Source organism: Mesoplodon bidens (genome assembly GCF_964165515.1).
Source record: "Mesoplodon bidens genome assembly, chromosome: 2".
NCBI lineage: Eukaryota > Metazoa > Chordata > Mammalia > Artiodactyla > Ziphiidae > Mesoplodon > Mesoplodon bidens.
In genome coordinates this window covers 120,590,959-120,604,411 of record NC_138177.1, presented here as the reverse complement: position 1 = coordinate 120,604,411, position 13,453 = coordinate 120,590,959, and the positions used below count along the sequence as shown (strand labels likewise).

At 37.3% G+C, this 13,453-nt stretch overlaps 1 protein-coding gene across 2 annotated transcripts in view; it reads left to right on the top strand.

Annotated features, from left to right (window-relative positions):
* Window positions 1-13,453, top strand: part of ACADM (acyl-CoA dehydrogenase medium chain) — a 48,819-nt gene that overhangs the window by 11,222 nt on the left and 24,144 nt on the right. For both annotated transcript variants that reach the window (XM_081225772.1, XM_081225771.1), the window contains exons 3-7: window positions 711-808; window positions 925-994; window positions 1,628-1,728; window positions 2,712-2,792; window positions 12,173-12,303. In XM_081225772.1, the coding sequence (XP_081081898.1) occupies window positions 711-808; window positions 925-994; window positions 1,628-1,728; window positions 2,712-2,792; window positions 12,173-12,303 (481 nt within the window). The remainder of the gene's footprint in view (window positions 1-710; window positions 809-924; window positions 995-1,627; window positions 1,729-2,711; window positions 2,793-12,172; window positions 12,304-13,453) is intronic.

The window sequence follows — 13,453 nt, the reverse complement described above, 5'->3', positions numbered from 1 at the left end:
ATTCTTGCTTATTCTTGCCTTTCTGCCTTTTTTCTCATTCTTCTTGCCTGAAATACCCTATATCTTTTAAAAACTTTACCTATCCTTTGATAGTATGGATTTTAAAAAGTATGGTGGTAATTGGCTTCTGTCCTTGGTCCAGTCACCCTATTCACTTCATTAATTTGAGAAGCTTTCCCACCACTTTTGCCAGTTGCTTTGTACTAATTTATAAACTTAAATTATCTGAGTTTAAAGGAGGAGTAAAATTGAAATTATATTAGTATTATATGATATTTTGGAACAAGTTTTATTGGTTTATGGTCACTGGTCATGTCTTAGCTCCCTAATTAGATTGATTCTTGAGATCAGGGCATTGTCATATGTATTAGTTTTATTTCAGTGTTAGTCAAAGTTTGATGAGTCTGCTTTGGAACTAATAATAAGTAAGAAAAATTGTTTTTACCTTAACACTTGGAAGAGGAAAACTCAAGTTTATATCTGTTACTTATTTGTAAAAGCTAGAAATCTTACCTAGCTTTTTGGCATGAGTATTGATATAGATTTATTCATATAGCACAGTGAAATCTTGATTAGTCTGAAGGCACACTGTAGTCTGACTTTCTTGTTATCAAGGTTTAAAGTCTCCATTATAAATATATATTTCCACATACTTCATTTCCCTCAACTCATTGTCCTATTTTAATGTTTTCTAAATAACTTTCCTTTAGCGTTCACTGAACAGCAGAAAGAATTTCAAGCTACTGCTCGTAAATTTGCCAGGGAGGAAATAATCCCAGTTGCTGCAGAATATGATAAGACTGGCGAGGTAGGTTTATGCATTTTAAGGAGAGAAAAGTCTTTGACATATTTTACAAGATTTTAAATATAAATAGATTTTAAATATAACTGGCTTTTATCTTTATTATTATTTTTTTCTTTCAGTACCCTGTCCCACTAATTAAAAGAGCCTGGGAACTTGGTTTATTGAATACACACATTCCAGAAAGTTGTGGTAAGTTTTCTTTACATTTTTAATTCTAGAATGCCTATGTACAAGAAGAATTTTGAAATTCTATTCAGTCATTCTTTCAGATATTTGTTGCCATTAAATGGCTTTCTACTTTTGTGCCCCTGTGTTCAGACTTCAGTATTTGTCAGCTTTTAGAAGCCTTGTACTCAACACTTAGAGGCATTCTTCCTTCTTTATAACTGGTTCCGATGTTAACTTGATCCTAATCCTTGGTAACTTCTCTCTCTACAGTTAGTTGATTTGTTGCATTTTAATTCTACCTTTGATTTTACATTTTATTGAGACTTTCCTTTCACTCCTTTCATCAGTCAAAAGGTTAAAATTTTAGCAGAGTTGAATCAAGTTTTTACAAAATCAAGCTGAAACAGGAAGACAGGTCCAGATTACAAATAGTAAGAGAATTTTTTGAAATTTTAAAACTTATTTTAGAGAAGTATACTTTGTTACTGTACTAGCCAGAAAACTTTTAGTTTCTAGTGTTATAGATACTGTATTTGCAAATTTGCTGTTAAAATCAATTAGGTTATATCGGAAGTAATTTAAATAGTTCACCCTTATTTCTGTTGAGGTGTGCTATATATTATAATGGGCTCTTAAAACATTTTGATACTGTAGGAGGTCTTGGACTTGGAACTTTTGATAGCTGTCTAATTACTGAAGAAATGGCTTATGGATGTTCAGGGGTTCAGACTGCTATTGAAGGAAATTCTCTGGGGGTAAGTTACCTAGAAAATGAATTGCTTAACTGAGCTGTTGTTAATGAAACAGTACTGCTAAGTTAGGTTAGCTGGTGGAACACAGTTTTCTTTAAAAAGGAACACAAGATTCTGCAGTGAAGCCTGGAGTTCTTTTCCATGAGTTGATCATTCTGGCTGTTGTCTTTAGTACTCGGAGTCCTAGCTGTCTCTGTGGGAAACTGTTCACTTTGGCTGTGGCTTCAGTGGCAATTCTTAGGTAAGGGCATTGAGGAGAAGGATTGGGATGGCTTGCTGCCACTGCTGGCAATGCTGAAATTTAGTGAGTAATTCTTAGGACACCTGATCATATATACCATGTCATTTATTGTAAATTTAATTCTTTTTTGTTTGTTTGTTTATTTTTGGCTGCATTGGGTCTTCGTTACTGCGTGCAGGCTTTCTCTAGTTGCGGCAAGTGGGGGCTACTCTTCATTGCAGTGCGCAGGCTTCTCATTGCGTGGCTTCTCTTGTTGCAGAGCACGGGCTCTAGGCGCGTGGGCTTCAGTAGTTGTGGTGCATGGGCTCAGTAGTTGTGACTCGCAGGCTCTAGAGCACAGGGTCAGTAGTTGTGGCACACGGGCTTAGTTGCTCTGTGGCATGTCGGATCTTCCCGGACCAGGGCTCGAACCTGTGTCCCCTGCATTGGCAGGCGGATTCTTAACCACTGTGCCACCAGGGAAGTCCGTAAATTTAATTCTCTACTTGTGCATCTTACTACAGTAAATTTTTATATATTATATTACCAACAAGTCCTATATAACTTTGTTTTATGAAAATACTTGGATTAATAGATTTATATCCTCGTGGCTTTAGCTCTCTAACTTAGAGGCAGAATAAAGGCCAATTCTTTGGACTTACCCTTGGGGGAAAATAGTTCTCATGTTTTGAATTAAGTATTTCAATTTACATACCTAATTTTAAAATATCTTGCTTTTTTAATATCACTTTTCTTTGGTTGATAGCAAATGCCTGTTATTATTGCTGGAAATGATGAACAACAAAAGAAATATTTGGGGAGAATGACTGAGGAGCCACTGATGTGTGTGAGTATGTGTAGCTGCTGCTTTATTTCACATTTAAAGACGTGAGTAAGTGTGCTCTTCTTCCTTTTCAGTCTGTATGTATACACTGGGCTACAGCACATTAAGGCAAAAGCAACATATTTAGGTACAATGATGTTTCTGGGGTGCCAGAAAGTGTCATAAAATAATCCTTTTGCTTATTTCCAGAAGAAAGATACCTACTTATAATGTTTCTGGGATGCCAGAAAAGTATCATAACAATCCTCTAGCTTATTTCCAGGAGAGTAATAGCTACTTAATGGAGCACTCTAGAGCTCTAGAACTGAGCAGTTGTGTCAGGAATTTCAGATGGAATACATGACAGTAGGTGTTTGAACTAGTAGTTTTTTGAACTAATAAGAAATTAATATGACTGAAAAGATAACAGTTTGTTTGTTGAATGACTGAGTGACTTCAGGAGGATATTTATAGGTTTTATTTAATTTTCTGAGAACTACTCAACAAATTTTTAAATTGGAATTTATTTTGGCCGTGCCATGCAGCATGCGGGATCTTAGTTCCCCAACCAGGGATCAAATCTGTGCCCCTTGCAGTGGAAGCGCAGAGTCTTAACCACTGGACTGCCAGGGAAGTCCCTAAATTGGCTTTTTTATGAAAGATATTCTTATACATTTTACACACATGCATGCTGCAGTTCTATTCTGCAAGCGACTTTACATAGGATATTTCTTTCTTTTGGTTATTAGTCAAACAGATTTCAGTCTAGGGTGTGATTGTGATACCAAAATATAGTAAATTGCTATCATTTTGAGCTAACTGTGAGAACTGGTCTGAAAGAGTAGAAAGTAGTATTTAAAAATAAATGTTTTGGGCTTCCCTGGTGGCACAGTGGTTGAGAGTCCGCCTGCCAATGCAGGGCACGCGGGTTCGTGCTCCGGTCGGGGAAAATCCCACATGCCGTGGAGCGGCTGGGCCCATGAGCCACGGCCGCTGAGCCTGTGCGTCTGGAGCCTGTGCTCCGCAACTGGAGAGGCCACAACAGTGAGAGGCCCGCGTACCGCAAAAAAAAAAAAAAAAAGAAAATAAATGTTTTTTATTTATTTTAGGTACCTAAATTTCAGGTATACTTATGAAGACATTTATATGTATTTCCTACTTAGTTGTCAATTTGTTTCAACAGGTGAGAGTTACCTAGTAGGCTAATTCTCAATATTGTCTAAGAATTGTGTGAAACATCCAGATTCTTTTCTTGTAATGTATATAATATTAGAAACAGGCTAAAAAATTGTAGCATAGAGATGCTTTGGAGAACGTAACTTATACACTGATATGAATATTTGTAATTATCTTACTGTTTATAAATAGGTATTTCTAAAATATTAGAGTCTTTAAAAGTAGTTCAAGTATTTTAAACATTTCTTTGGCAGTTTTGTTATTAATATCTTCAGTATATGTAAAAATACATTCACTCTAGTCCCTAAATTATTCTAACTTCTGAATTAATAAAGGTTTACTGTACATTTTCCCCCTTCTAGTGCATAATATTATTCAAATATGTATCTAGTGCAATTTATATACTCAAAATATGAAGCCAAGGGTGAAAATGAAAATAGTCAATAGGTATATTAATGAAAAATATTGATTAATTTCTACTGAGAGTCAGTTAACTCTCAATAATATTTATAAAATTATACTACATAGGGCTTCCCTGGTGGCGCAGTGGTTGAGAGTCCGCCTGCTGATGCAGGGGACACGGGTTCGTGCCCCGGTCCGGGAGGATCCCACATGCCGTGGAGCGGCTGGGCCCGTGAGCCATGGCCACTGAGCCTGCGCGTCCGGAGCCTGTGCTCCGCAACGGGAGAGGCCATAACAGTGAGAGGCCTGCGTAGCGCAAAAAAAAAAAAAAAAAAAAAAAAAAAAAAAAAAAAAAAATTATACTACATATAATGTGTTTTATTTAAACTTTTTAGAATTAATATTTAAAAAACTTTCAGGTTGTAAAAATAGTATAGAAGATTTAGAAAGGTATGAAGAAGAACAAAAACATCTGTAATCCCTCAGATATGAAGTTAACTGGTATAACTGTCTTACTGTATACTCTATTAGATTTTTTAATACATATAGATGTATTTTTCACAATCAAGGTCATATTATATATGCAGTATTACATCCTTTTTAACATAACGAGCATTTTCTTATGCTCTACTTCTTTTTAAATACTGTGATATTTATGACTACATAATATGCTATCTAATTGACGTACTATAAATTATTTCACTATTCCCTATTGTTGAATATTTAAATTCCTTAGATTTTTGCTTTTAAAAATAATGTCAGGGGCTTCCCTGGTGGCACAGTGACTGAGAGTGCGCCTGCTGATGCAGGGGACACGGGTTCGTGCCCCGGTCTGGGAAGATCCCACATGCCGTGGAGCGGCTGGGCCTGTGAACCATGGCTGCTGAGCCTGTACATCTGTAGCCTATGCTCCGCAAAGGGAGAGGCCACAACAGTGAGAGGCCCGCGTACCGGAAGAAAAAAAAAAATAATAATGTTGGACCTCCCTGGTGGTGCAGTGGTTAGGAATCCACCTGCCAATGCAGGGGACATGGGTTTGAGCCCTGGTCCAGGAAGAGTCCACATGCTGCAGTACAACTAAGCCCATGTGCCACAACTACTGAATCTGTGCTCTAGAGTCCACGAGCCAACTACTAAGCCCGTGCACCACAACTGCTGAAGCCCATGTGCCTAGAGCCCGTGCTTCTCAGCAAGAGAAGCCACTGCGATGAGAAGCCCATGCACCGCAATGGAGAGTAGCCCCTCCTTGACGCAACTAGAGAAAAGCCCACATGTAGCAATGAAGACCCAATGCAGCCAAAAATAAATAAATAAATTTATTTAAAAAAAATAATAATGTCATGGTAGGGGACTTCCCTGGTGGTCCAGTGATAAAGAATCCACCTTATAATGCAGGGGACATGGGTTTGATCCCCTGTCAGGGAACTAAGATCCCACGTGCTGCAGGGCAACTGAGCCCATGCGACATAACTACTGAGCTCGTGTGCCTCAACTAGAGAGCCTGCATGCTGCAAACTACAGAGCCCATGTGCTCTGGAACCCACATGCCTCAATGACAGAGCCCAGACGTCCTGGGGCCTGTGCTCCACAACTAGAGAAGAGAAAACCTGCACGCCACAACAAGAGAGAAGCCTGTGTGCCATAATGAAAGATCCTGCATGCCTCAACGAAGATCCCACATACCACAACTAAGACCTGAAGCTGCCAATAAAAATAATAATAATAATAATGTCATGGTAAAAACTGATACAGAAAAAGATAAGTTTTTGGATTTAATTTACAGTTACAGTGTTAATGCATGTTCGTAAGACTTAATCTCTTACCAGATCATGTGATCAGTTATACTCTTGCGGAGGAAAGTGAGTACAGAAATAAATCAGGGTGATACTATAATTATTTTTTAATACCACTTAGTGTAAAAACATTTTCTAAAAATCAAAACTAATTGTATTATTGCATATATATTACATATATAGTATTAAAATATCAATAATAAGTTAGAAACCTATTTCTTTTTCAAAGATTGGATTAATCTTTTAAAAAGTATATACCTAAAATATAGTATATATTTTAAAAAGTATATACCTAAAATATATGCAGTATTAGACAACTGGAAACAAGTATTAGACTACTAGGACAAGCTTGTTATGGGCAAGACATTCAGTAAACTTACTTGTCCAAACATGGTCTAAGAACTCACAAGTGTTTGAAAAAGCGTAACAGTGGTAAAGGAAACTCTTGTCATAAAACCATGCATTTCCAGTGGAACTGAGAAGTAGCTGAAATGTAACTGAACACTGAACTTGGGGTCCCAAGACCTGGCTTCAAGCCATATAATAGCAATATGATCTTATATAGATACTTATCTTCAAAGTCTCTTCTGTATTTTCTTCTGTATTGTTATACACACCTATTTTGGTCGTATAACATCTAAAAAGGATATAGTAAAGATAAAACAAAATGCTTATGTTTTTATAAGAATATCTTCACATAGTGTCCCTTTTGCAAAAATATAGTATTTCTTTCATACCTAATGGCCAGGGGATACCTTGTTTTTCTTTAACTGCCATTCATTTACTCAATATCTGAATTCCCGGCTATATGCCAGACTTCAGCTTATAGGCAGTTTACACTTGTAACTACAGTATAGTATTTTTTTTTGTTTTGGTAAGTAGGAAGCACAGAGGCAATTTTATAGTTCTCCATTAGTAATTATTTGAACCTCGAAGCATGTGTTGTAGTATATTATTCTTTCCGGTTTATCTTTATTTTCACTTCATTCCTGATTTTTTTAAAAGCATGCGTTATATGAACAACCTCCAGTCACTTTAGAGTGTAAGGCAAAAAAGAAAAAATTAGTAGAGAATGAATGCAAAATTGTTTAGTAAACTATACAAAGATAAGTTGGTGGTATCATCACTAATAAAGAAAAGTATAATGTTCTACTCATTCTTTTAAATATTTGAATACTGTGTACCAGGTGGACTTGGAATAAAACAGTGAATAAAACTGGGCTCTTGGGACTTCCCTGGTAGCACAGTGGTTAAGAATCCCCCTGCCAATGCAGGGGACACAGGTTCGAGCCCTGGTCCGGGAAGATCCCGCATGCCGCGGAGCATCTAAGCCTGTGTGCCACAACTACTGAGCCTGCGCTCTAGAGCCGGTGAGCCACAGCTACTGAGCCTGCATGACACAACTACTGCAGCCCATGTGCCTAGGGCCTGTGCTCCACAAGAAAGAGAAGCCACTGCAATGAGAAGCCCGCCCACTGCAACAAAGAGTAGCCCCCGCTCGCCGCAACTGGAGAAAGCCCGTGCACAGCAGTGAAGACCCAAAGCAGCCCCCCCCCAAAAAAAAATAAAAAAAAAACCCACCAAAACTGGGTTCCGGCTCATAAGTTAACAATCTGGTAGACCCTTAGATCCTTACCCAAAATGTATTCATAGTATTATAGAATTCATAGAATTATGCAAATTAAGTAAATAATAAATTCTTCATAAATAAATAATTATGCATAAAAGAATGTTACTAATTTGCTTGACTTAAGAGAACAAGTTGCACTGGAAACAAAAATGGCTTCTGCTGAAAGAGCATTATAAAATTAATTTTACTTACTAGGAAACAATCAAATAAGACAAGAACAACTCTGAAGAACCAGCCATTGTGCATAGAAACACACAACTCATACACTTCATAAGTTCTAAAAACTATGTCTTGGGCTTCACTGGTGGCACATTGGTTAAGAATCCACCTGCCAACGCAGGGGACCGGAGTTTGAGCCGTGGTCTGGGAAGATCCCACATGCCGTGGAACAATTAAGCCTGTGTGCCGCAACTAATGAGCCTGCGCTCTCGAGCCTGCGAGCCACAACTACTGAAGCCCTCGTGCCTAGAGCCCATTCTCCGCAACAAGAAAAGCCACCGCAATGAGAAGCCCGTGCACTGCATCGAAGAGTAGCCCCCGCCCGCCACAACTAGAGAAAGCCCGCGTGCAGCAACAAAGATACAATACAGCCAAAAATAAGTAAGAATAAAAGAAATTTATGAAAAAGTTTTAAAAAATAAAAACTATGCCTTATTATAAAGTAGAGGAATGTCAAATAGCATATTTCAGAGGAAAAGAAATTCCCAAAGTTACTTAAAATAAAATTTTGGTATTTGAAAGAATTATCTTTTCTGGAGAGTTCATTTGTATAATACTTCTTTGTTGTGACGTTGAAAACAGATTTGAACATCTAGGTAGAAGAGTAATGCAGTTAACCTACATGACACCTGAATCTCCTCTATAGCTCACCTGTGAAAAGGCCATCTAGCTCATGTTTTCATGTCTAGGAGTCTCAGCTTTCTGAAGCAGCTCCATTTGGGAGTGTCCCTGACTGTTAGAAAGCTCTTCTAGATTGCATGCTCCTGAGGGAAAGGATTGTGTCATTTCCTTTTGTAATGTCACCACCTGATACCATAATAGGTGTTCAATAAATTTGAATAATTTCACACTAGTTTTCTCCTATCAATTCAAATCCTCTCCCTTGGCTGTATAGCCCTTCAGGTATTTTAATATGGCTGTCATGTGGATCTTACTTTTTTCTAAGCAAATTAGCCCCAATTTTTTCATCTTTTCTTCATACAACACAGTAAAGTCCCACCGCCTTCTTAGTAATCACTGACTCAAAAATATTATTATAGAGCTAAATATAGTACTCTAGTATGGTCTGATGAGTACAGAGTAGCATGGTTCCATCACTCTTATTTTAGATACTTTTATTTTTTTTTAATATCCCCTCCTGGCCTTGCCCCCACCCCCCACCTTCATTTTAAACTGGAGCTGATTCAAACCTGCTGCTCTTGGAAATAGGCCATCAGTATAGTCTCCAACAGAAAGATGATCTGTGAGGGGATGTGAGTGTGAGAGAGCAGGGCAATCAGAAAGAATGAGAAAATGAGACAAGGGAATGGAAAAGGTGAATAAACAGAGGACGATGAAGGAGGGAGAAAGACTGAAAGATTAAAATGTTGGGCTGAGTGGGGAGCTTGAAGAGAAGGGAGTTACTGAAAGCCTCGAGTTGGAGCAAGTCCAGAGCTGATCCTACTGGGCACTGTTCTCTCTCACAGATCCAGAGGGTTGCAATAAAGATGTGTCTCTGAGATTTTCCAGGTCTCTTTCCCATAAATCTGTATTTTCGTCTTAATTAAGGTCTTCTGGACCAAAGGTGTCATCTAAGAATTGTGTAAAGAGCACAAAGATAAGAAGAGGTAGATACTATTCTTTCGTAAATATAGCTTATAGCATTAGCACTGTTGATTTACATAAAGCTTACTCTTGACTTAAGTTGTCAAATCAGTCTCCCTGTCTCATGTTAAGTTTTGGTATATTCACTGAGTAGTCTATTAAGTCTCCAGTTCCAGGCCTTATCTCTCCCCTGACCTTTACCCTCCTATATGAACTTATCTATTAGACATTTCTTCCTAGCTAGACTCAAATATCTCTTTTTTTCCAAATTGTATTTTTATTTATTTATTTATTTATTTATTTAATTTATTTATTTTTGGCTGTGTTGGGTCTTCGTTTCTATGCGAGGGCTTTCTCTAGTTGTGGTGAGTGGGGGCCACTCTTCATCGCGGTGCGCAGGCCTCTCACTGTCGTGGCCTCTCTTGTTGCGGAGCACAAGCTCCAGACGCGCAGGCTCAGTAGTTTGGCTCACGGGCCTAGTTGCTCCACGGCATGTGGGATCTTCCCAGACCAGGGCTCGAACCCGCGTCCCCTGCATTGGCAGGCAGGCAATCACTGAGCCACCAGGGAAGACCTAGACTCAAATATCTTAAGCGAAATGTGTCCCAAACCAAATTATTTTCTTCCCACTCTATAGTACTGCTTCTCTTCGAGATTATCCCTAATTGGAAGCTTCCTAAACTAAAAAATTGAGTCATCATAACATCCTCTTTAGCTCCCCAACATCCTATTCAGTCATTGTGTCCTGTGGATTTCACACCACAATTCTAAACTTCATCTTATCTTCTTGCCTTATCTTGCTTCTTAGTTTAAGCTTTCTTTCTTGCATAATTTGTGTCCCTAACTCCAGTCTTATGTAGGTATTTATGCCACTTACTAGATCTGTGAACTTGGGAAAATTACTTAACCTCACTGTCTCAGTTTCCTTATTTATAAAATGTAGATACCTAGTACCTGTGTCATAAGGATTATTGTGAGGTTTAAATGAGTCAAGTACTTAGAACAGCACCTGGAAGATAGTAAAAAGTTATTATTATTTCCCCTTAAATCTGTCCTTTATACTTCTGTAATAATAAACTATCTAAAATGTAAATCTGTCACTTTCCTGCATTTACAAAAACATTGTGTTTCCATTTCATCAATAGCAGTGGTATCTAATATTTTTTTTTAGTTTGTGAACCCATTTTAGAATCTGACATCCTCAGAAAAATGCATGTATATTCCTCACTTTTGCACACTAGGCTGCTCTGGATTTCCCTGAAGCCCAGGTTCTGTGGCACAATAGCAAGTGTTTGATAAACTTTTGTTGAATGCATAAAAGTCTGCTCTCCTTAGCATGGCATACACCTCAGCCTCCAGGACCAGGTCCCTGCCTGCCTTTTTAGCCTGTTTTCATGGCTTTCAGTTTCATACTTTACATTCCAGTACTGAACTGCTAGTACTTTGCCTTGTACAACTGCTGTTTCATTCTTCCATGCCTAGATCAGCTTGCCTCACTTATTTGTCATTCAAGACCTATCTCCTTCAACGAGTATTACTTATTCTTCTTTTCATCTTCCTTACCACTCCACCTCCCACCCCCTACAGGTCTAAGTAGTCATTTCTAATGTCCCTATGTACCCTTACTACTTTGAATTAAAATTAACTGTTAAGGTTTCTCTCTTTGGACCATAAGTACCTTAAGGGTAAGGAACTTGTGTCTTTAGGCCTTGTATTCCCAGTACCTGTCACTCAGTAAACTTGAATGAACTTCAGCTACCCATTGCTTGCCTTCCACCACTCCCTTTATCCATTCTGCTTACATCTTGTCACACATCTGTTGAAGAGCTTTAAGAGGCTCCCTTTTTTCCACCAGATAAAATTTTAACTTCTTAGTGTAGTATAAAGTGTTCTTTGTCATCTGTTCCCTTCTTTTCTTTCCAGACTAATTTCTACCATTCCCTTACATGCACAGAGTATAGATGTTATAGAATCTGGTACTTTTATATTACAAACACTGGGTAACCCTGCTTCTTATCTCGGTATCATTGCATATGTATTATTTCCTGGAATACACATTCCCCCTTTTCCTTACCCCCTAAGAATTCCTTTTCCTTTTTGAGACTTAATTTAAGCATCACCTCTGGGAAGCTTTCTGACACTCTAAAGCTAAGATAGTTTCTTAAGCCCATTGTGTGTGACTTTAATACTTAGATATATAATTACAATATAATATTCATCTCCACTGCTACATTGTAAAAATCTTGAAGACAAGATGTCTTTCATCTCTGGCTTTTCCATCTCCTCCTTCATAACCTGGTAAATGGTAGATACTACTCAATAAATGTTTGAATGAATGAGTTCGTGTGAAATTTATTTAACTTGGTTGAAGATACCTAATATTGTAATTTTTTATATGGTTTATTGGTATCCTACATCTAGTTTTAAATTACATATTAAATGTTTTTACATTTGAGCAGTTTGATTCTGTAAGAACATTTTATTGTTAAGTATTTTAAAGTATTTAAAATACTGACTTAAAAAAATACCCTCCTGGTTCTAAATGTTCATAATTTAATAATTAACATATAATTATTTTCTCTTGTTTCCATATATTCAAGGCCTACTGTGTAACAGAACCTGGAGCAGGCTCTGATGTAGCTGCTATAAAGACCAAAGCAGAAAAAAAAGGAGATGAGTATATTATTAATGGTCAGAAGATGTGGATAACCAATGGAGGAAAAGCTAATTGGTATATTGTTTAAAACCTCTCTATATTGATTCTTAAATGCTTTATATTCAGAATCTCCCCCTCTCTCCTTCCTTTATTATTAAACCACCACAATTAAGACAAGTTTTATTCATGGAACTGGAGGGTCCATAAAGGATTATAAATAGTTCAGTGATTTTCACAAACTATTCTTAAGTCCTGAACTATTTCTTCAAATTGTATCAGAAGTTTAATTTGTAAAATAAAATAAAACAAAAATACCTGCTCTGGTTGAATCTGATTAGGAAAGCTAGAGTTCCCTCTACTTGGCTTACTATCCTCACTCTCCCTAGCCCCTACCGGGACCTCCTTGGAACCATTCCCCCAAGACTCTGATGAGAAAGGAAAGCCATTTGTATAGCACATTTCTCTGCTTCTGAGCAATAAGTTTAGAGAGGACAGACTTTTACTTTAATAAAATCTAAAAGGTCCAAATATATAGGTCCAAAAATAACGACATGAAGTTCAACAAAGGGTCATAAAATCCCTTGTATTAATATAAAATGTTGAAGGAAAACATATTTGATAGCATTATTTGTGGAAAAAAGATGAAGAAAGTTCTATAGGAATCAACAGTGTGATGTATCTGCCTTTAAGAAGCGAATGTAATTTTTTGCTGAAGTAATAGAAGTATAGCATCAAACAAGCAGGAAAAAAAATGGTAACAGTTCTGGGCAACACTTGTAAGACATGCACTGACAAAATGAAATAAATTTAGAAGCAAGTAAATGTCCTTCATTAAGGTGAGCACAGAAAACATGTCCTATGAAGAGTAAAGGAATTAGATTTGGTTGTGTAGGAAGAATTTTTAAAAATTTTAAATAATGTCTCGTACATGGAAGAGTAGGCTTGTATGTTTGCTTCAGAAAGTCAGTTTAGAATAAATGTGTGAAAGTGAGAAAAATGTAAAGTATAGCTCAACATAAAGGTAAGAATTTCAACAACAGTTCTATCTAGTGTGTGTTAAGTGGTCATGGGAAAAATGTATTTACTCATCACTACAAGTATATAAATAGGAACTTATAGAAGAAGGACCTTCTGGTGATTGGTATAATGAACTAAAAATGGGTTATCTTTCCTTGTCTGCAAAAATTCTGATTCACTATATATGTGTGCTCTTCAGTGCTATTTT